We start from the raw sequence: 22,643 nt of genomic DNA on the forward strand, positions 1-22,643 counted from the left end.
AAGTTTGCTCTGTTAGAGCAGGAGCTTGGAGATAATGAAGCTGCTTCGGGACATCTCTGCTCGCAGCCCCTTTCAAAGCCCTTGTGAAGCCAAGGATGGTGCTGCATTGGGGTTTTTGTGTATTAGCTTCCTTTTGGGTTAAGGGCTCCCTCTGTGTTTACCTGCTGAAGCCAGACCAGGTATCTTGGTTGCCCCCCAGGAGGACAAATCCAGGCACGACTGCATTTTGGCTGCCGCACGGGCCAAGTCCCCATCCTGTGCTTCAAAACATCCGCAGCTGCTGGTGGCTGAGCCCTGGCATGGGGGCTGCTGTGAGGGGAATGGGCCCATGGCAGCTCTGCTGGCACCAGCACTGCTGGGGGTCCCTCCAGGGGTCTGTGTTGCCCCGCTTGCAGTTGTCCCTGTGCCTTTGCCTTGCTGCCCATGATTTCCTCCTGGCCCAGGGCAAGGGCATGGATGCAGCTCTGGCCAGGAGCATTGCAGCCCTGGTGCCTCTTGCCCTGTTTGTTTCTTCCTTCCTCTTCTCTCCATCTTGCTATGGTTGGTCCCTCAGTGTCCCTCCTGCCCCATGGTCTGCAGGACAGGGCTTGACCGGAGCGTGGCAGTGAGGAGGAGGAAGAGTGCAGCGCCAACCTCGGCCAGAGCTCCCTGCTCAGTGCCCACCTGGGTACCAGCTATCACACCGGAGCAGGAGGCAAGAAGCCACGGGGGAGCCAGCCGCCCCCGAGAGCGGCCGTGGGGAAGGGAGGGCAGTGCCCCTGGGGCTGGCATCCTTGCCTGACACATGGGCCATCTCCATCTCCAGGCTGGTTTGTCATCATCTGCATCTAATACTTACTACTTTTTTTCCTTCAAAAAAAAATGTATTTCCCTGGAGCCTTGCGAGAGCTCCCCTCCACGAGCTGGGCTGCTGCTGTGCCCTGCGCCCCAGCACAGCCAGACCCCTGCCAGCCTGGCCCTGCCGGACACCCCCCACCAGCCCATGACAAATGATTTTGCCATTTCATGGGTAGAAAAAAGACATTGATTAACTCCTGTGCTTGCCTTTCTGGAAAGGTTATAGCTTAATTGGTCAGAGTTGGAGTCATAAATCATGAAATGAAGGATCAGTAGAGATAAGAAAATTTTTGCAGAATGTTGCAAAACACTTTTTGGTAGGAGGCACCCAGCTGTGCCCATCCAGCTGTGGGGGCTGAGGGCAGCTGAGAGTGCAGCTCCTCCAAGGAAACGATTCACCCTCCAGCTAGGGGCCGGAAATTCTCTCTTCTGTTATCAGTTAATCTCAGGATTTGCAAAATACTCTTTTTTTTTTCTTTCTTTTGGAAGAAGAAGAACAACAGGAAAGCCATTGTTTGCTTTATTCAGAAGAGTCTGAATTCCGTCTGTTTTGGAAGCTGATTCTGTTTCTCCATGAGAAGTGCTATTCCCTCCAAACTAAAACCTAAAATTTAAGAAGTCCCAACGTTTTCCTAGCCAAGGAAGGCAGTGGAGGATGGAGAAAAAGGCTCTTCCCAGCAGGGCAGGGGGGAGAGACTGATGGCAGCAACTTTCCACCCCAGGGACTCTGGCTGGTTCAGGCATCCCACCACCTTGGGTGCTCCCACACCATGTGGGCTTGAGTAAAGGCAAACGCTGGCCAGCACTGGCCCAGTTCAGAGGTCCCTGACAGCCCAGGGACTCCCCTGGCCTCAGCCCCAGAGACCCACCAGCGCTTCTGGCCAAGCACCCAGCGCGGGCAGGGAATGGTGTTGCAGATGTGAAGCATTTATTATTCATGTTAGTAATTATTTCTTCCCTGATTCTCCCCAGCATTTTATTGAGGAATAGAATGTTAATACGAGGCATCTCAAAACCACACCGCAGACATCCCTGTTACTGCTGCCACACTGCTGCTGCTCAAAAATGGCAAATTAGAAAATGCCCCCAGCTCACTGGTTTTGCTCCAGTTCGATGCCATCAGACCCCTGTCTCGGTGTGCAGCAGAAGAGGGGCTCGGTATGGCCCCGGGCGTCCATTCTGCTGTGGCATTGGTGCCTTTCAGTCTTGTCTTGACTAGTCTCTTTTCTTCCCAGCCTCTGGGTGTTTGCTTTGCCTGAGTTTCTTTCTTAAATGCCACATCCAGTTCTTCTGAGATTTACCTCTGGCTCCTCACAACCTTTGGGCAGCCCATCCCCTCCCAGCCTGTCCCGGAGCTGAGACCTGGCTGTCGTGGGCAGGGCAGGGTCGGAGTCCCCAGAGCCTGTGGGATGGGGTAAGGGGGTGCTCTCCTGCACAGCCTGGGACCAGGTGCCAGAATCTCTCCAGGTGAGGTTTGGGGATGCTGAGACTCAAACTGGCATTGCTCTGTGCGTGATGGTGATAGAGAACAGCAGCATGGATCTGAGCACCTTTTGAAAGGGCTCCTAGGAAACTGGCTAGTTAAACACAAGTAAAATAAAAGAAAAATGGTAAGCTCCTCTTTCATTTCAATCTGGAAGCTAAAATAGGTTTTGCTTGCCCCAGTTAAACAAAGAGGCAACTTCCCAACACAGGGCCATCAAGCCAAGGTTTGGTCCTGGCCACTTCTATCCTTCACAGATTTGGGCCATTTCAGCCTCTGACCTTGTGTCACCACTGGAAATGGTGCATGAGAACCAGCAAAGCATAAAACATCTTGTGGAGCATGGGAGGTGTTATTCCTATAAACAAGCAAAGCACTTCAGAATCAATAAGAAGTTTTACTCATTGCCACTAGAGAGATTTCATCTCCTGAATTATATGATGGGATAAACGAGATCCCAATCCGCCTGCCACCCCGTGTGCCAGCAGCTATCTGTTCACAGCCTGGCTGAACGGCTCCCAGAATTAATTAGAATAATCAATCCCAAAAATGACAAAAGTATTGATTAGCATTTTTGTTTCTTCACAGCCTGGAAGTGCTGTGACTCTGGGAGCATTGCAGAGCAATAAAAAGCAGCCTCAGCTGTGGATGGGAGATGCTTATCCAGTGACACCGCATGACAGCGGAGCAGCGAGCGGTTTATATGCAACAATGGCATCACCCAAATGCTTCCACACAATATGATTTCAGTAATAATAATCTCATCCCTCTTCCTTGCTCTCATTCATTTACACAGCGGTTCATTTTTAATTCCTGTCTATTTACTACTTTCCTGGACATAGTAAGAGAGCAGAAGCGGCGGGGAGGGGACCCTCTGCCCCCGCTGATGCTGGGACCCCCTGCCCCGCCAATGCTGGGGGGGGCCGATGCAGGCAGCTGCCCAGGTTTTGGGCAGCTCGGCCCCGGCAGATGCCAGCTGGTCCCAGCCATCCCCGCCAGCCCTCGCCGCGCCGGGAGCTGCCGTGCTGTAGCACAGGTCCCTGCAGAGGCCTCCCTGCGCAGGAGCTGGCGTGCCTGCGATGGCGACAGGGTGTGCAGGGCTCATCACCCGCGTGCGGTCTGCCTTTCCCAAGGGAGATGAGTAATGTGGACGGCGTGTCCAGCCTGCCAAGGCACCGGCACAAGCCCAGGGTGGGACTGTGTGTGCTGTGCCGGTCACAGGAGGCTTAGCTCAGCTGCAGGTGGCCACATGCTGATAACAAGGTCTTCTGAAGCCACGGGTTTCTGTGAAATGGCAGGCAAAAATTGGTATCCGAAGAGGAATTTGGAAGGTGTGATGCTTCTTCAGTGCACTGCAGAGGCAAGTGTGTAACGGGATGATACAACAAATCAGCTGTTGGTGGAGCAGAAAATCAACTGAGGGAACTGTCAAGCCAGGCTTGAAATGTTTTTGGAAGTAGAAAAGATTTTTGGCTCTCGTGATGAGCTGGGTGCCATCCAGGCGGGCACGGCTTTCACCAGCTGCATGTGTAGGCATAGGCAGCAGGCACACTCAGCTGGCCGGCACGGGACTGGGAAGCGGGCATGTGCAGCTGTCGGAATGGGGGGCAGGCACGCCCGGCTGGCCAGTGTGGGCATGGGGAGTGGGCATGCTCAGCTGGCTGCTGTGGGGATGGGGAGTGGGCATGCTCAGCCGGCTGGCACAAGGGGAGCCAGTGCTGGGCAGCTCACAGGGATATTGAGGTAGGGGGAGGCACGTCCGTCTGCTCTTTCTCTGGATTTATGTGCTACATCAGCTCCACAGCCAGCGGATTTCTGGAGCCCTTTAACTTGGTGCAGGGCCAGACACTTGGGCACAAGTATTGTAGAGTGTCCTGACTGGGGTGACCTCAGTGACATTCAGGACGTGGCGTTAATTGGAGAAGCTGGCTGGGTTCACTCAGGGTGGATTGTGCAGACCTCCCCCGCTGTCTCTCTGTGATAATTACTTTTAAGCCAAAAGGAGTGGGGTAGACTCAGCTGTTGGGATTTCAGTGAAGCAGTGCTAAGAAGTGCTACTAGGGAAGTTAGCGTCTGAGCTGGAGAAGATGGAATTTAAAAGAACTGTTTAAAAGACAATGGGTGGGACCAGGAGAAGCAACGGGCAGGAGGCCCCAGGGCAGTGCCTGGGGAGCAGGCTGGGATTGGTCTTCATTAACACTCCATTAATGACCTGGGCAGGAGGAGCACAGTGCCATGCAGGGTAGCTGGGACCGCAGGCTCCAAAGAGGAGCTCAGTGGGGCTTGGCTTGGGGATTTGGCAAAAACAAGGCTGAGGGGGGTATGAGTGATGCTCACAAACACTCGGATGGGCAAGTGTCCTTTGCCTAGGCACAGCATCACACAGGGCTGCGAGCCATGACTGCACTGTGGCTGGGAGGAGGAAAGTGCTTTTCTGGAACAACCTCTACGTGAGATGCTGCTTTTTCTATGATGTCTCTTAATTAGCTCATGATGTGGCTGCCTGGGGTGGTGGGTAGCGCAGCGCCCTGGCCCAGACAGCCCATTCCCCACCTGGCTTTGCTTGCTCCCAGGTGCCCAAACAGGCGGTGTAGCTTGGCAGGATGCACCTGCAGGGATGGGGTCTCTGGGGACCCCAGGCTGTTTCAGATGGCGATCAGCAAGGTCGTGCCCAGCTCAGCCAGATCCCCAAGACTTTGGGACAGCATGTTCCCAGCGAGTGGGGAGGCTGGGCAGGATGACACCATCATTGCCCATGTACTGGGGAGGAGGTTGGATGGGAGTGAGAACCAGAGACAGAGGCATTTAACCCTTACAAAAGGGAGAGGGACTCATTCTGCAAATGGCTGCAGCCCGGCAGCAGGGCAGGGCACAACAGGGACAAGCCAGCAGCAGTTTGAGCAGGACCACCCTACCAGCAACAAGATGCTGGCAGTGGGCAGGAAAGCCAGGCTGCAGCCACAGCCCGTGCAGAGGGCATAGGAGGCTTTCATGGTGGTGCCGGCTGCCTGTTGGTGCTGGGCTGGGGCAGCAGCAGGGAGCCCAGGCAAGCAGCCCAGTGCCTGGCTCTTGGTAGGACATGGCTTTTCATTCTGCTCCATGAGGACCACACTGGGAGCTTCTCTTCACGTTTATTAACATTAATAATGTTAGTCCCATGTTAATGAGTGCACATGAACAAAATTCCTGTCGCTGTCACTTGGTCAGTAGAACCACTCAGCAGAGCAGGGAACGTGGTGGGGCCAGCAGGCAGAAACACCTCATCACAGGTTTGTGCTGCCCTGGGACACTCCAAGCATGGCTGCTGGCGGCAGGCAACCCTCACTGATGTTCTGAGACAAACCTGGCGCTTGTAGGGATAAATGCACTTTATACAAGGATTGCTACACACCTAGTAGATTATTAATGAGCCTCATGAGGCTGGTGATGGGGTTACTGCCATTCCACAGCCGGGCAAGTGCTAAGTACAGGGAACTGAAGGATCCTGGGACCGAGGGTTAGGCAACAGGTCCCAGTGTCCCACCTCCGAGCATGGGACATTCCATCCAGTCAGTGACCTAGACTTCCACAACTGGACAGAAACAGCCTCAGCTGGAAGGGACTGGTTTTACTTGGCATTTGCTTTAGCAGGACTCTCAGTGTGGTGGTTCTCCAGGTAAACAATCGGGGGGGGCTTTTCAGAGGGGTAAGGTGGTCTGGGACTCTGGAGGTCCCGGGGCAAAGCCAGGCGCGCTGCTGGGACTTCTTCAGTGGAGTTCTGTGAGTCTGAGTCTTCTGAGGAGAAACTGCTCTGGCTGGAAACCTGGAAGTACTGGGTGGCTTCTGCCTGCTTCTCTGCAGGTGGATGGTGTGTGCTAGAGGCTGAGACAGTCCCCTGGGGCACAGTGGTGGGATACAATGGGTCAGCACCTGGAAAACGCACTCGTGGAGGCAGGGTTAAGGGATTCCTCTGAAGTGGATGGCTGCGCTCCTGGGCAAGGTGTCCTGCAGCTCCCAAGCAGGCTCCGCTCTCAGGTTTTGGGAGGGAGGAGTTAGCAGACTCACGGGGGTGAAAGGCACGGTCACCCTCTGGCCCCTGCTGGCAGCGGGGCTGTGCAGGCTCAGGAATGCTGCTGGCCCAGGGCTGCCCTGGCGTCCCGGCACTGGGCTCTGGCTGCTCCACTGGCCCCTGGCCCCCTGACACCACTGGCTTGGGGCTGGTGGCTGCTTTGCAGACTGGGGCTTCCTTGAACGGAGCTGCAGACCCTGAGCTGGGAGGGATGAGGGAGTCTCCCTGCCTGTCAGCTTGCGCTCCCCAGGCCTCCTGCAGCTCTGCCAGCATCTCCTCCAGGATCTGCCGGGTCTCCTGGTACCTGTGCCGAGCCTCTGTCCAGGCTGCCAGCCCTCGGCTGCTCTGCATCATGCGCACCTGAGCCTTCATGTCCTGCAGCTTCTCCAGGGCAAACTCCACTGACAGCTTCTGGAAGGAGGTCTGCAGGCACTGCAGTGCCTGGCCCTCCCCACACTTCCCCCGGGCTGAGCACTGCCTGCAGTCCAGCTTCAGCCCTGTGATCTAGAGAAGGCAAGAGCAGCTGTTTCCATGGCTGCCCAGCTGGCACCAGGTCCTGCAGGAGAAGAGCCCATGCACCCACCTTGCTGGAGAACTGGTCAAGCTCCTGCAGCAGTTCCCGCTCAGTCTGCCGCCGCTCCACCTGCCTGTAGAAGTTCACCAGCTTTGTCCGGAAAAGGGCCGCAGCCACCTGGAAGGGGTCTGCCTCGGGGAAAGCTGCATCTTGGACCTCAGCTGCCTCCTGACACAGGGCCAGGCCATGCCGGTACTGAGCCTGCAGGGACAGCAGGAAGGAACAAGCTCCACGCTCAGGGAATAGTGCTGACCTGCTGCACTGGGACATGTGTGCAGGGTGAGGCTGTATCGGAGCTATACAGGGACTACTTCTGGGCAAATGAGAAGAAACAAAGAGAATGGGGATTCTCCATATCTCTGCTCTGTCCTGGCTTGGCTAAAAATGCAGCAAACGTTGTTGTCCTGTCCCAAGTGGAGTCACCTTGCTTCATCCTCCCTGCAGTGCATGTAACTAAAGGGCCTCTGTATGCAGAGGTATGGCAGGAACCCATCCTTGTCACCACAAACAGTTTGATGGACATCCAGGCTCTGCAGCCTAGCCCTGTGGGAGGAGGGCAGCGAAGGACAGAGCACAAGGCAGGCTGGGAGCAGGAGCCCCAGCACAAAGTGCACCAAGGAGCTGTGCAACTGCTCCCTTGCTGGCACAAGGCTGCCCAAAGACACCTGCAAACCTGGGCTTGGCAACTGCAGCTTGATGCAGACAGCCTGGGGACACAGTTTTGCCCAGAAGCCTGATTCCAAACCTGGGGGATTTGGGCTGATTGTATCAACCTTTGTTAACAATGTTCAGATGTTTCTAATTTGGCATTTTCAGTTTCTGCTAAGTGCCAGGCAGGGGACGGAGTCAGCTAATAGCACTGCTGGCAGCCATACCCTAAGGATGCATGTTACAGAAAAGCCTCCTCCAAACATACTGTTGCCTGGACGAGGAACTCATTAAACTGCTTGTCAGAGCCCTGGAAGCTGTCGGAGCTCCACTCCTCGGTGCCCATCTCCCACAGCTGTGCCGCCGCCTCCCCGTCCAGCCAGCACCCCAGCTGCAAGAGAGAGCAGGGTCAAGGGTCAGGCGCGACTGGCTGCTGGCAGCAGCGCTTCCGCAGCACCTCCCCTTCCTTCCCTGACCAGGGCATCCCGTCCCAGCTGCGGTTATGCACAGTCACCCCTTAATGAAATTGAAAGCTCAGGCAATCCTGTTATTCTCTGGGCTTCCTTCATTATCAAAACCCAAGGAAATGTACCCAAGGTGCTCAGCCATGGGAACACCGCGGAGGACAACTTCAACTTGCCGCACCCAGAGCGGCACCCCAGGGACACCCAACTTACTTTGCCGAACTCGGTCTTGAGCTCCTGGACCTTTCGGAGGAACTCCAGGTGCTCCAGGCAGCTGTTGGACTGGGACACCAGGTCGTGAAGCAATTCCTCCAGCTGGCTGTACAGCCCCTCAGCTGACTCCATGCTGGTTGTGGTGGTTGGGGAGGAGAGAGAGGGGCCATCAGTGCCAGATGCTGCTGGTCAAGCTCCTCCTGAAGATGCTGGCCAAGGCAGCTCTCCAGTGCGAAGAAGCCTCTGGATGGGGCAGCTCCATGGAAGCAGGTGCTGGCATGTGGCCATGCAGGCAGCCAGGAGCCAAGGGAGAGGATGGGCAATGACCCCGCATGGGTGGCTGGCGAGAGCCCCATAGGTGCCCAGGTCAGGAGCCTACCAAAAGACCTCCTCCCCACCCACCCTGTGCATCCTCAGAGCCCACCTTGGGCCACAAGGGCACTCCCTGGGGTGTGATGGGCAGTGGGCTCCAGGCCCTGCATGCCAGGCATGCTGCAGGGGAGCCCTGCATGTGCCCCGACATCTCTCCGTCCCATGGAGCAAGATGGATGCCGGCAAATAAGGGATGCGAAAGCATTGGCTGTCGGTGCAGCCCAGCTGAGAGACGGGAGCAGTGGGATTAATGCTACCTGCATGCACGGACTGCTGGACGAGCACAGCATCACCGGACAAGCACAGCACTGCTGGACAAGCGCAGCATTGCCGGACAAGCACGGCATCACTGGATGCATGCGGCACTGCTGGACAAGTGTGGGATTGCTGGACGAGCACGGAATTGCCAGGGCTTGGCCCCATCTAGTGGCTTTGCCTGAGACCAGCCTGGAGGCCTCACTGCAGGCCTCACTGTGGGCCTCGCTGGGGGCCTCGCTGGGGGCCTCGCTGCAGGCCGCGCTGCAGGCCTCACTGCGGGCCTCACTGCAGGCCTCGCTGTGGGCCTCGCTGGGGGCCTCGCTGCGGGCCGTGCTGCGGGCTGCACTGAGCAGCCCTGGAGCCTGGTGTCGGGCAGAGGACTGTCCCAGGGACCCATGCACTCTCCCCAGCTGGGGTGACAAGAAACCCTGCAAAGGACTGTCTGTGACACCAGCTCCAGGGTCGGAGGGTTGGCAGGTCAGGAGGAAGCACGGCACCAGCTCCGGGCATGCTGATGCTCTGGGGGATGGGGCTGTCCCCAGGGAGCAGGCCATGTTGGCCAGCACAGGCCAGGAGTCCCCAGTGCTGGGACCCCTCTACCAGCGAAGCTGCCCCTCCTACCTGACATCAGCAGAGGTGCCGAGCCGGGCCGCCTCCCTGCGCAGCCTGGCCAGCACGGCCCCCCCCTCGCGCTGCACATGCACCAGCTGCGGGTCGCTCAGCACCCTCTGCATCAGCTCCTGGTGCTTCCCGATGCACACAGCTGCATCCTGCGGAGGGAGGGTCGGACATGTGTCTCACCTGGGGCCTCATGGGGTGGTTCCCAGGCCAGCACAGACCAAGCACCTGGGGCTGTGCCCCAAGGGACAAGTGAAGGGACAGGGGACAGTCCTGCAGCCAGGAGTGGTCAGTCTGGGAGTGGCTGCACCAAGTTTTGAGCAACCAGGCTGAAATGTTAATGTGGGCTAAACTGCAGACAGGCTCTTTGGAAATGTCTACAACTTACGGTGCCGCAGCCCCCGTTACCTGCATCCCTGCCAGTGCGTCGGCGCTTCGCAGCTCCCGGATGCAGTTCTGCAGCAGCTCTGATGCCTGCCTGAGGCTGGCTGTGAAGGGATGCAGTTTCTGCAGGTGGGACACACAGAGGGTCAGTGGGGCCAGGGTGGCTGGGCAAGCAGCGGGGCACGAGGGCAGCCTGCCTGTGAGGAGGAGGAGGAAAAGGAGGAGGAGCAGTGCCAGGCCTGAGCAGGGAATACCATGAGGCACAAGGTAAAAGATGAGGAGGAAGGGGAGGTGGAGGTGGCTGGGCAGTTACAGGCAGGAGCAGTCAGAAGCAGGTAGGAGCAGGCAGCAGCAGGCAGCAGGGGGTTGCCCTCCTGTGCCCAGAGCTTTCCTTTTCCTTCCCCTCTCCTGGGCTTTCCTGTCACTTTTCCAGGGATGTCTGCAAGACACAGAAGCTGTGGTGGGGATGGAGGGGCACTGTGGGGAGGTGAGGTGATGGCTAATGGCGTGATAACAGACACCTGGAAGAATTGAACCCACTCGCCGTGGCAGTAGGGGAAGGCACCGTCCAGCTCCTGTGTCAGCTGGGAGCTGTCAACATAGCGGCCCAGAGCCTTCAACGATGTCAGGGTCTCCACCTGTGGGGCACGGGGCTTATGAGTGCTGCCAGACCATGCCAGGTCCCTCCCTAGAAACATCCCCAGGGGCAACCTGGAGCAGGGGCCATAACCCCCTCCTGCCCTAAGCACCCTGCCCCATTAATGGTGCTGCCTGCCGGCAGGGCTGAGCACACCATGTGGCAGCTCCAACTTGGAGCATCACCCAGTGGCTCCGCAGTGCTTAAATGCACGGGAGATTGCTGGCACTGCAATAATCTGCCATGACAGCCAAGCCAGCTAATCAAGTTCATTAATATTTCACATTGTATTAATTAAACTGAGCAGCACTAGAAGAACAATAAACTCTTTCAAGTTTAGATTTATTATCCCAGTGCCTGTATCCGGCCACTGCAAGTAATTGGGAAAGTGCCGGATGCCCTGGGGCAGCTTTCGTCCACCTGTGCAGCCCCGCAAACCCAAGGGCAGCAACTGCCTGTCCCAGTGTGGCTTCACGCTGCACCCAGTGCAGGGGTGACCTGCCCCAGCAATGTGCTGCTCTGCCCAGGGTCCCCAAGCAGGGGAACTGGGGTCTCCAGGTGACAGGACAGAGGGTCCCCCAAGGCGGGAGGCTCCTTTCACCCTAGCTGGGCTCTTCCCATGGGAGACAACACGGGGACACAAGGAAGGGACAGGCTCACCTGAACCCCAGGCAGCTTCTCACGGTGGGTGACCAGCTCCTTCTCGGCTAGCAGCAGCATGGTGTGGATGCAGCCTGGTGAGACGCTCTGTGGGAGACAGGGAAGAGTGACCATGGCAAACCCCATGGTGCAGCCCCCAAGTTCCCCACGGTGATGCGGGGGCTCAGTTTCCCAAGTCAGCTGAGGCTGGTGAGCTCATTACGAAGAAAAAGGCTCCCAAGCTCGCTGGCATGGGCAATGGAAATGGGTTGCTCAGGCCATAACCCTGTCCCAAGCACCAGCTCCCTGGCAGAAAGAACTAACGGAAAGAGCCTTGTAAGCAAATCCCTTTCCTCATACCAGTAATGCTTCTCCACATGGAGAGCATCAGGGCCAGCACAGGACTTATCAGACTGCAAACAAGTCCTGAAGCCCTGGGCATGCGGAGGCAAAGGGTGCTGTGGCAGGGAAGACCCCATGGCCCCCAGGACAGCAGAGAGCACTCCCACAGCACTGCCTCAGCACTGGCACAGAAACCCTGCCAGGACAATTGACTGTCGCTGCAGAGCTGATTTCCAGGTGAGCTCAGCTAGCGGGATGCTGAAGGGGTTTGGGTCACACTGCGGTGCCAGGTGACAGTGGGGCTGAGGCCAAGGACAGATCCTGCAGGGCTGGGAAGGGACCTTTGGTCCCAAACAGCCAGCACCTCACAGCTGGCACTCGAGGAGCTGGAGAGATGCAAGTGCCAGGTGTGAGCTCATTTCGGGGGCTGGGGAAACAGGGTCTTTGTGCCATGGGGGACGGTCTGCACCACTGCAGACGTGCTCAGAAATTAGATTTATCAGCAACTTTGGGAACAGAGTGGCAGTTGTTTAAGTGCTGCCAGACCTACAGGGGGCCAGAACTGGCTGCTGGGGAGGAAGCAGCAAGAGAGATGTGGGCTTTCTAGATCAGTGCATTGTGGTGCAGCCACAGGCAGCTGAGAGATGCCTTGGTAAATCTACACCGTGAAGTTTACGGGTAAAATCCATGAGCGAGATAAAAACTGGGGCCCCAGGCACAGCAGCACCAGGGGCTGCCGGAGAAGCTGCTGCCAGCTGGGGGATCACATGGCACAGTGGGCACACGGCAGGCTCTGAAGGACCCCCAAAGGGCAGCAGCACTTGCCCTCAGGCAGGGACCCCTCCTGGCACATCCATGGCACAGGCACAAGGACTGCAGTGTACCTGGACAGAGCGGAGAGCTGAGAAGAGGACGGGAGCAGGTGGCTGCTTCCTGGCATCCACGACGACAGTGAGCCCGCCATCCTTTGCTTCTTGCCTAGCAAGGGGAATAAAGTAGGAGGCAGACTGCACTGGTTAAAAGTGGCACATGAAGTGGGGGATCCCTCCCCATGGGCAGGACCCACTCGAAGCCCCCTCCCGCAGTCCTGTGCTCCCAGGCAGCAACCGGCAGCTGCAGGCAGCAGCCCCGTCCCTGGGGGATGCCCCAGCCAAAGACAGTGCCAGACCTTCAGAAACATGTGCCTTTGGCAGAGGCACGGCACAGGGTCCTCAGGTGTGTCTGCAGGCAAGACTGCTGACACGGGGTGGGGGGGACATGTGGGATGTGCCCAAACCAGCATGTGCAGGATGCTGGGCATCCATCCCCGCACTGCCCAGGGGCTGCCTGGGACCTCCAAGCCGGGCAGCAGCCAGGGGGTCCCTGGCAGGTCCTCCTGGCCCTTACCTGGGGAGGGAGCAGAGGTAGAGGATGAGCCTTGCCAACTCGGCAGCTGAGCACCATGTGGCCCCCCAGGCGCTGCCGCTGGTGGTCACCTGGAGGAGGGCCCTGCCCAGCCTGTCCAAGCTCCCTGTGGAGAAAGGGGTGAGTGACCTCTACAGCAGCCACCCACCAGCTGCAAACACCAGCCCTGAGCAACCACCTGTGGGCCTGGGGCTCCCATGGGCCTCGCTCTGCTGCTCGCCAAGCACAAACGACTGCCGAGGGGTGCGGGAGTGGGCTCTGCCCTGGCTGGGGGGCTCAGCCTGGGTTAACACCGTGCAGCTGTAGTGATGCAGCGGCCACCCCAGTGCAGCCTCCCCTGGCCCCTCTGGTGGGGCAGTGCCAGACCATGAGGGCTCTCAGCACAAACGCCAGCCCTGCAAATGCCAGGGCAGAGCTGCTGGGGACGTTTTTGCTGAAAAAAAGATGGTTTTTGTCACTGTTTTTCAGCTCTTGGGAAAAGGAAGAAGCCAAATGTTTAGTGTTTGGCAGCTAAAAGCTGAACGGCTTCATTGGTGAGGAATGGTGTGGGAGGGCTCGGATGCAGCTGGGAACAGGGCAGCTGCTCAGAGCAGACTGCTTGTTTTTATGTTTTTAATATTTTTGCCCAGCTCAAAGGAAATTTTCTGCTTGAGGGCTTTCTGGCCTCCAGCAAAACCCTGAAACTTTCCTCCAGAAAACCCTCTCCAGCAGCATGGCGTTTTCCCTCCGAGGCCTCTCCTGACATCCCCCTGAGGATCTCACAGCACCAGCGGTACCTGGCAGGCACACGATGCCCGAGCACAGCAGCCCAGCGTGCAGGTCCTGCCAGGCCGGCGGCTCCCGGCCAGGGGTGCCAGCGCCAGACACAGAGGGACTGTTCTTGCAGCTGGTACCTTCCAGGGACCGTTCCTCTGTGGGGGCAGCGGCTGCCACATCTGTACCTGCCCGTGGGGACAGAGGAGAGAGGAGCTGGCAAGGCGCAACGAGGCAGAGAAATGCAAAAGCCCCTGCAGAGCCCAGGCAGGTGCCGCAGCCCTGCTCGGATGGTACCTTTCCCAGCTGGTTTGGCTCTGCCCATCCTGGGCGAGTAGATGGCAGACATCTTCTTCCAGGCCCCTTCGTGCTGGTTGGTGGCTCTTTCGTCCCCGGGGGCCATCCCGAGCCATGGGCCCTTCAAGAAGGAGAACTTGTGGCTGGATCCTGGGGGAAGTCGGGGGCTGCCCTGCTGCACCAGTGCCTCCGCCTGCATCCCAGGACTCTCTCGGCGGGGACGGCGGGTGAGGAGTGTGGGGCTGCCAGCCCCCCTCCCGTGCTGTGCAGGGGTCTTACGGGGTGTGGGGCGGGGAGGCTGGGGGCTGTGGCCATCCGGCTCCTCCAGGATGGCTGCCATCAGCCTGGGGCCGAAGCTCACTGGGTTCTGCAGCGCGGCAAGGTAGGAATCGCGCTGACGGCACCGTGGGCCATGTGGCCCCGGCTCCCGGTTCAGCTTCGTCCCCATGCACGGGGTGCAGGGACCCTCCTCCAAGCTCAGCACCTCCCCGCAGTGCCAAGTATCTGCCCCCAGCCCCCCATTTGCCCAGGGGAGCGTCACCTTGGCCCTGGCCCCCATCTGCCCCTCTGGGCAGGCAGGTGGCAGGGACCTGGCCAGGCGGTCCAGCTGCTCCTGGGAGAGCTCCAGCAGGTCCACGTACTCCCCTTCCAAGTTCTGGCTGACAATCTCGCAGAGGCTGGGCACAGCCAGCGTGGCTGGCTTCTTCCGCAGCCCAGCCTGGTCCACCTTGATCAGTCCCGGGTATCTTCCCTGGCCTGACTTCCAAGAGGTGACCTTGCAGCCCGGAACGGTGCCCACGACATTGCCATAGGGCTCCGGGATGTCTGCTGTGCCATGGGGCACAAGCACGCTGGGTGCTGCCGGCTCGGCTGCAGTTTCAGGAGTGGGGCCATGCTGGGTGCTTGCAGGCGTGCCATCAGCACCAGCCTTTGGCTTGTCGATGAATTCCGGCGTGGCAATCTTACTCCATGGCAGCGGGGTGATGCCGTTCTCAGTGGCCACCAGGCAGGTGTGCAGGGGGGCTCTGGCCTGGTTGCTGTTGATCTCCTCCAGCCACTCGTTGGTGAAGAGCAGCGCGTAGGCAGCCTCAGGCACCGGTGTCTCCTCCACTGTGTGCAGGTCCTGGGAGAGGTGCTTGACGGTGATGCGTGCTGAGTGCTCCTCGCAGGGCTCCGCTTGCAGGTAGAAGTCCCCAGGGCGCAGCAGAAGGGGGTTGAGTGGTGCAAGGTGGACGACCACTTTCTCATGAAGACACAAGGGCCAGCCTTCATGGAGAAAGATGCAGTTAAAGTAGGGAGCCTGGGAGGGAGGAAGAACGCAGCATGTGAGCGAGAGCCCCTGCCAGCTCCGTACCCTCCCAGCCAGCCCATGTGCTCTCGCTGCCCTGCTCTGCACTTCCCACCATAGGGACTGAAGACCTGGTGACCTGATGGGATAACCCTGAACCAAGCCACACAAGGGCCCTGCAAGCCCACCCCAAGCCCATGGCCGCTCCTGGGGTGCTGTGTGCTCCCCACGTGCTAACAGAGGGGAAAGCCTCACTGGAGACTCCCCAGAGGCAAGACAGGGTGACTCTGGAGTCCCCTTGTCCTTTTCACGCAGACCATACGTGTCAGGCTCTGTGCCAGAGCCATCCCAGGGAGCTGGCTGCACCATGGTCCCCTCTGCAGGGAGGACATGGGGACAGAGACAGGGACATGCAGAGAGAGAGCCTGCAGCCCGGCGCAGGGCATGGCTGTGCTGGCATCCCACATCAGGGCAACCGCCCCATGGCCAGGAGTGGGGTGCAAGGGTCCACGGCACCAGGGCCATGCGGGCTTACGCAGGCTGCCTGCCGCACGTGCTCGAAGAGGCGCTTGGCTGGGATGAGGAATTGGAGCAGACAGCAGAGCCCATCTCCCCGGTAGCTGGTCTCCAGCAGCTGAAACACCTGGCCCAGGACCGTGGGGGCCGTGGCTTCGAAGGGTGGGTAGAGGGCCTGGAGGGCACTCTGCACAGCCGTGTCCAGCGAGCCAGCGTCCTGCGGGAGGAAAGCGTCACTGGTGGGGAGAGTGGCCCCACAATGGGATGCCATAACCCCCCACGGAGCCTGTGCCCAACATCCCACGCTGCACCGTGCTTCTGCCGAGTCCCTGGTATGCCCACAGTGGCAATGCTGATGAGCTCGGGAGGCTCCAAACCTTCCTGGGCTGGAAACTGAAGAGGAACTGGGTGTAGAGCACACCAAGCTCCGTGCAGCTGGGAAGCATGAGCACAGCTGGGTCTGGTTCCCAGCATTGGGCTGCAGTTTAAGGAGCCCGAGACAAGCCCTGCGCGCAGCCTGCTGCCCCTCTTGGGAACGCTGGCCATGCGGAGGCGGAGGGGCTGCAGCAGCCAAGGGGTTAAGCTGAGCCAGGCGAGGAGCGTGGGGATGTGCTGGGCTCAGCAGCTCGCTTTAGGAATGCAGCAGATGGGAGGAAGGACAAACATCTGAAGATAGATAGGGTGTTTTGGTTCAGACCCATCACTGAATATGCCAAACTCAAAATTAGTACTCCAAGCGTTTTCTGGGAAGCACTTTGCCAGGTTACAGCCCCCTCCTCTGCATCACTTCCAGACCAGTGCAAGGACGCCAGTTTTGTGTCATGTGTAAACTGGTGGTTCTGAGTTTGTTCTCCCAGCTTTGCCGGAGACATCAGCTGTGCAGACCCAACTGGTGCACCAGGTACATGGAGGGAAGCCTTCAGGCGGCTCCCGCTAAGTCCCAGCTGCATTACAGACAGCGTGGGGTTGACTACAGCCATGGCTGCCAAAAGGAGCCCATTGGCAAGCGGGAAAGACAGAGACCTCCAGCTCCTTGGCGGGGTGTGTGTGTGTGTGTGTGTGTAATTCTGCAGGAGAGGCTCTGCCGAACAATAAATGAGGCTGTGGCTGGTGTCTGGGGGCAGGTGGCCAAACGGCACCCTTTCTCCTGGAAATGGTGCTGCTGCAGGAGAGATGCAGGTTCCAGTGTGGTGCAGGGTCAGGCCCAGCCTGGCCAGCTGGGGGTCTGCCGCTCTGCAGCGGGGTGCTCTCCTCCTCCTCCCGCAGAGCATGGCGTGTGCTACCTCTGCCAGCCGCTGCGTACCAGGGAACCCCAAGCTCTGCCTCCGGCTGCAGCCCACAGCAAAGCCAAGCCAGTCACCTGGGGCTGAGCTCCAGATTTAATGGTGGGGGAACCCCAGGGCTGCAGGCAGCCAGTGGGAGCTGCCACAGGGTTAAGCATCCTCCCAGCAGCCGGGGCAGCAGCCGGGTCCTGCGCCTTGGGCAGCTGTGGCTCGCCATCGTCCCCGTGCTCCTGTGTGGGCACCTGGGAAGTCAAGTGGGGTTATCTGAAGTGGGATTATGTGAAGGTGTGATTAGCTGAAGGTGAGCATTAGTTTCAGACAGCTAATCCATGGTCTGGAAGCCTATAGACAGACAAAGTGGCCTTGGTTAATTCAGCTTAATTAGCTTTAATGCGCTTTAGCTAAAGCATTTTGCAGTCATGCTTTGGTTAATTCTTGACTTTTTCTCTGTGTCTCCACACAGGAATCTCCTGCCTTTTGTCCTGGCAGGAAGAGCCGTGGGGCCTGGGCAGAACACAAGGAGAGCCAGTCCCTTCTTAGTGCCCTGTCTGCAAATGCGTTCCCCTGCCAGGCTTTCTGCCGTTGGACCACCTGTCTTCTTATGCTTGGTCTTCACACAGTCCCTAGGAGGGACTGGAGACCTTGCTCTGGAAAAGCCCCACTGCAGAGTAAAGCCCAGCTCCCTGCTTTGCCTTGCGGGGACCTTGTGCCCGCCACTTCCCTGCCTGGCACCACCGAGCTCAGCTCCTTCCCTGTTCCAGCACGGAGGTGAGGAGCTGCCATCTGCAACAGCAAAGGGGGATCCGTCCAGCTCCTAATGCTGCCTCGAGAGATAAGCCAGCGCTGCCGGACCTGCCTGCGCCTGCCTTCACCAGAGCCCGCTGCCCAGAGTCCCCCTTGCACAGCCCTGGCACATCCCAAACCCAGCTCGCTGGAAACCAAACTGCCCTCAACTGGCTGAGCTCGTGCGGCACTGACGAAAAAGCAAAGGAAAACAGAAAGAGAAGCCGGGTCCCCTGAGACTGGGGCCGCCGGCTGACTCCGGGCAGGCTGCATCGCGGGGCAAGGGGCAGCCCCAAACCCAGCCATTCCCAGCTTGGCTGCACCGCTGGGGAGGGCTCTGCAGGGCAGGGGGTGCAGACCACGCTCCAACGGGGTGAAGGCACACACTTCCAGCAGCCCCATCCCACACCTACCGTCTCTCATGACACCGTCCCCCCAAACCCTGGGGCAGCTGTAGCACATGCAGCCAGGCTCCCCAGCCTTCCCGGTCCCATGCCTTAGTGACTGGGGAGGAACAGGAATGCCCGGAGCTGGGGTAAATTGTCTGGGATAAATTTGGGCTGTCTGGGATGGAGGACAGCCCCGCTGCAGGGGAAAAAGGAAAATCTTCCGAACCACCACCAAAACCCCACAGCAAAGGAATGCGCCAGAGGATGGATCAACTGAATTAAACAAAGCCGCATTCCTGTCAATGGAATAAAAACGCCCAGGACTTCATCCAGCATTGGGGACCGTGCGAGCCAACATCGGGAGTGAACTACTGACTGATGGAGGCACCAGACACAGCCTGGGTTGTGCTGGGGAGTATTTTGGCCTGGAATGACTAAAACTGTTTTCACTGAGTGTCACAAAGCACTTCATTACTAGGGGAGGTTTTCAGGGTAACCAAGGTGCCACGGCTCCGCATTTGTGGGAGAAGCTGAGGCCAGGGCAGCCAGGGAGCCGTTAGAAATCCAAAAGCAACCAATTAGCCCATGTCTCTCCACCAGCTGCGAGGGAGCGCAGAACCCGAAACAAAAGGCATTAGAGAGCATAAGGAGATTTACATTTGCAAAGCTATTTCCATTTTAATAAGCCAAAGTGCTGCTAAATAGAGATTGATATTTCTCCCCAAATACTCATATTTTTTATTGGTTTACACCAACAAGATGAGTTGGGCTTTGGTGTTTTGGTGCTGTAAAGTTGTTTAACTCTTATCCAAAGCCACAGGATGACTCAGCTCCATCTCCTTTCTCCCTCCTGCTCAGGAAGGAGCAAGGTTTGAGTGCCGGGACCAGCCCTGAATAGCAATTCCTCTCCCTCTCCTGCAGCTCTCGCTGTCAGCAACTTTGGCAGGGCAGGATGCGAACGCTGACAAGCTGCCCCAGCCTGGCGGCGCGGGAGGCCAGGGCTCAGCACAGCATCGCCCGGGAGCCCGGGGCAATTGCATATGCCAGCTCTGGCGACAAACGAGCCGGACAGCCCAGGGATGAGCCACCGAGCGTCCCGTACCTGCATGCCAGGCACGGTTCACACAGCAGCACCCGTTCTGCCGCGCCCCATCATCTTGCCAAACTTCACGGGGAAGTTTCAGACATCGTGGGCTGCAGCCCCACACGCGCCTGCCCGAGTGGCCAACGACCACAGCCGCCGCCTTCGCACCTGACCTTCTCCTTCGTCCCCGACCTTCGCCTTCGCCCCCGACCTTCGCCGTCGCCCTAGCGCCCACTCTGTACTCAGCAGAGCTGGGGGTGCGGGGCCCATAGGTGGTCGCGGGGGCCGGTGGCAAGCGGGGCAGGCCAGCAGAAAGGATAGGAAAGCAGAAGGAATTACCATGTTTACTGGGAAGTGGCAGGGGGGCCGGGGGCCCGCGGCACAGCTCGCCCTTCCCTCTCGCCCCGGGGCCGAGCGCTGTCCCACCGCCCGGCGCTCCGGCTCCGGCTCCGCGGGCGGCTCTTCCCGGCCGCCGCCTCCCCGGGCTGGGGGCGGGCAGCCCCGGCCCCCTCGGCCCCGGCCCGGCTCCCTCCGCCCGCCGCGCCTCTTCTGGGGGAAAAAACAAAAACACCCCCCCCCCCCCCCAAAAAAAAAAAAAGAAAGAAGGGAAAAGAAAGAAAAGGCGAAGAAGGAGCGACCGCGCGGGGCGGGCCGGGGGAGGGGGCTGGCGGGGGCGGCTCGGGGACCGCCCGGCTCCGCTCCCGGGGCTGGGAACGCGGCCGGGCCGGGGGGCCGCGCCACCGGGTGTCCCCGGGGCGATGGCTCCTCCCGGGGACCCCCTCCCGGCCCCCCACGCGGTGGTGGCTCCTCCCGGGGACCCCCCTGTGCCCCCCCGGCCGATGCCCCCAGGCGGCGGCGGGCGGGTGGGCAGCACTGGAGGCGGTGCCGGCTCCTGCCCTCCGGGTGGGCTGGGGGAGGTGCGAGACCCCCGGAAGAAAAAAAGCTCCACGGGGGGTGGCTGCCCCCGGAGGGTCCTGCCCCGGCCCCCGCCGCCCCCCCGGGCAGCTCCGAGCCAGTACTGCTCGGTGCTGCGGGATCCTTCACAGCACCGGGAGAAGTACAGAGCTGCATGTGCATGTATGCATGCATGTACATGTGCAGGCATCCAGTCTGCATGTATGTGCATGCATGCAGGCATGCAGTATTTGTGGCAGCTTCCCCCTTTTTAAATAAACGCAGGCCAGCGTTGATACAAACCATCCGCACGGGTCTGTACTGAAAACAGAGCACTTTGCGCAGCTCGGGGCTCTTCTTTCTGAATCGGCCTAAAAGCACAGCAGAAGAAAAGTGTCTCTGATGGGTCTTTGGGCTGTTTCAGCGATGTAAAGTACCTAACTGAAGGCAGAATTGTGTGATTTAGCAACCAGAAGTCATACAAAAACAATTAGCATAAAAGCCAAAGCCACAGATTTGGCCTATCCTAATGCAAACTGCTGCTTGGCACAGCTCTTCCTCCCCCGCACCCGGCGCTCTCGGACCCTTTGCTCCATGCTCAGGCTGCAGTCATGTCCACTGCCGTGGTCCTGGCGCAGGCTCAAGGATGGGACCGGGGCTGGGGTGGGGGCCGGGACCAGGACGGGTAGGACGGCCGCAGCGTGGGCCGCTGGCTGCTGGGGCAGTCTCGATAACGAACATTGTCCAGGGATTAGCGAGCGGCCAAAGGACACACTGTGAAAACAAGCTGAGATGGGAGGAGGTACAGCTGGGTTGCTGGCTTGTTTGGAGCGAGGACGGCGCCAGGCGCTTTGCATTTGCTTCCCATTTCCTTGGGAGCTAGCGAGAGCCCTGTCGCTGCCTGTATAGATCGCAAGTGCTGCAAGGGCTCAGGCACTGGCAGGCGTGCCGGGTGGGCAGAGGCTTGGCTGGGGGGAGCAGGGCTGGAGCCCCCAGCTGGAGCCCACTGTGCAGCTCTGGACACGCAGGCACTGCCGCAGCTCCCTGCAGGACTCCCCTCGGCTCAAACCCAGTCCAAGCTGCCTGCCCGGGATCCCTGACACAAATTGGGGCCCACTGGGCCAGCTTCTCCCTTCCCCACGAGCGGCTGGTTGCTCCTTTAATTGTGTCAGTTCTCTTACTCTGCTTCAGCCTTTTTATAGTTTCCCTGAGTGTGAGGGGAGTATGAGATCATGCTCTGACCTTCTTTAATGGTGTGGTTACCTCTGAAATGAGCCCAATAACTTGCTTTGGCTCATGCGCCTTCTGGCAGGCACTGGCGCCGGGTGAGGAGACTGCGGGCAGGGAGGAAGGCAGTGTGACTGTCTGGGTCCCAGCACCGGCAGGTTGGATCCCTCCGTGGCACTGGCACCGGTGAGCAGGAGGGGACGGATGTGAAGCTGAGCCCAGAGGGACCCCACCACCAGCTCCCTGCCATGCCTTATCAGCTGTGCGCAACTGGGCCACCCTGCAAATGCACCCAGCATAGCTGGATCCAACCCTGCATCCCTGCAGCACCCCAAAGCAGCTGCCTGTGCCCTCCTGCCACCCTGAGACAGCAAGGCATGGAGGTGGGAGTGAGGGTGCTGGGGGCCAAGCGTGCCCAGCAAAAAACAGAGCTCCTGGGGGCCTGCTGGGTGCCCAGCAGCCCCTGACCTCATGAGCTCACCCTCCTTTTCTGCTCCATTTCTCCATGTCTTCTTTGTCCCAAGCAGCTGCTGGGACAGGCTGCATGTGGCCTCCTGCCCTGCCCCTCAGCCGGCACAGAGCCACCATTCAGATCCCCCCAGGCTCTGCCCGGAGGTCACCATTCCTGCATTTTTATTTTTACTTCTCTGCAAAATCATCCCCCTCGGCTCTCTGCATCCTCTTTTTTCTCCCACAGGCTCCCAGACCTTGTGTCACAGCTGGCGTGCTGTGAGAGGAGCCCGCCTGTCTGGGGGCGATGGCAGCCCTTGGCGGGCGGAGAAGACACACTGACTGCAGCACTGGTCCCAGGGGGACCCCCGGGGTGTCAGCGGGATGTTGGGGTGGAGGCAGGGCGAGGGTGGTGAGCCCAGCATCGGGGATGGTCTCTGGGGCTGGGCTCCTGCTGGGTGCTTCATTGCTTGTGGCCATGTCCCTGCACTCAGGGTCCTCGTCACTGGGTGCAGCTGCTCGCCGTGCCCCGCAGGGCTCCTGCTTTATTACCTCTCGGGTCCCCGGGTGTTCCCAGCTGCCTGGGTTTGATGCAGCGGTCAGGGCTGGCGTCAGCAGTGACCCTGTGCTGGCAGAGAGCCCTCCTGGCTCAAGGAACAGCTGGGGCCGGGTCACGTTGATCCTGCAGCTGGGAAAACAACAGTGGAGGAGCCCCCTGTGTGTCCCCCAACTGTATTTTTAGATGCTGCTGGATCAAA

At 59.2% G+C, this 22,643-nt stretch overlaps 1 protein-coding gene across 1 annotated transcript; it reads right to left on the reverse strand.

Moving 5' to 3' along the window:
• Nucleotides 1-5,435: 5,435 nt before the first annotated feature.
• Nucleotides 5,436-19,828, reverse strand: KIAA1755 (KIAA1755 ortholog). The gene is made up of 14 exons (XM_040609187.1): nt 19,654-19,828; nt 15,795-15,992; nt 13,972-15,271; nt 13,698-13,862; nt 12,904-13,027; nt 12,402-12,495; nt 11,197-11,283; nt 10,421-10,537; nt 9,924-10,022; nt 9,519-9,667; nt 8,268-8,400; nt 7,859-7,981; nt 6,952-7,143; nt 5,436-6,872 (listed from the first exon to the last, which is right to left on the reverse strand). Exons 1-14 carry the CDS (start codon nt 19,654-19,656, stop codon nt 5,928-5,930), a joined length of 3,729 nt encoding a protein of 1,242 aa, XP_040465121.1. The 5' UTR covers nt 19,657-19,828; the 3' UTR covers nt 5,436-5,927.
• Nucleotides 19,829-22,643: the final 2,815 nt, after the last annotated feature.

Source organism: Falco naumanni, chromosome 10 (genome assembly GCF_017639655.2).
Source record: "Falco naumanni isolate bFalNau1 chromosome 10, bFalNau1.pat, whole genome shotgun sequence".
NCBI classification, from domain to species: domain Eukaryota; kingdom Metazoa; phylum Chordata; class Aves; order Falconiformes; family Falconidae; genus Falco; species Falco naumanni.

Coding starts and splice junctions, on each gene's coding strand:
- KIAA1755 (XM_040609187.1), bottom strand. Junction 13,863..13,971: donor AGCCAAACCAGCTGGGAAAG/GTACCATCCGAG, acceptor CCCCACGGGCAG/GTACAGATGTGGCAGCCGCT. Junction 7,144..7,858: donor AGTTCCTCGTCCAGGCAACA/GTATGTTTGGAG, acceptor CTGTCCCTGCAG/GCTCAGTACCGGCATGGCCT.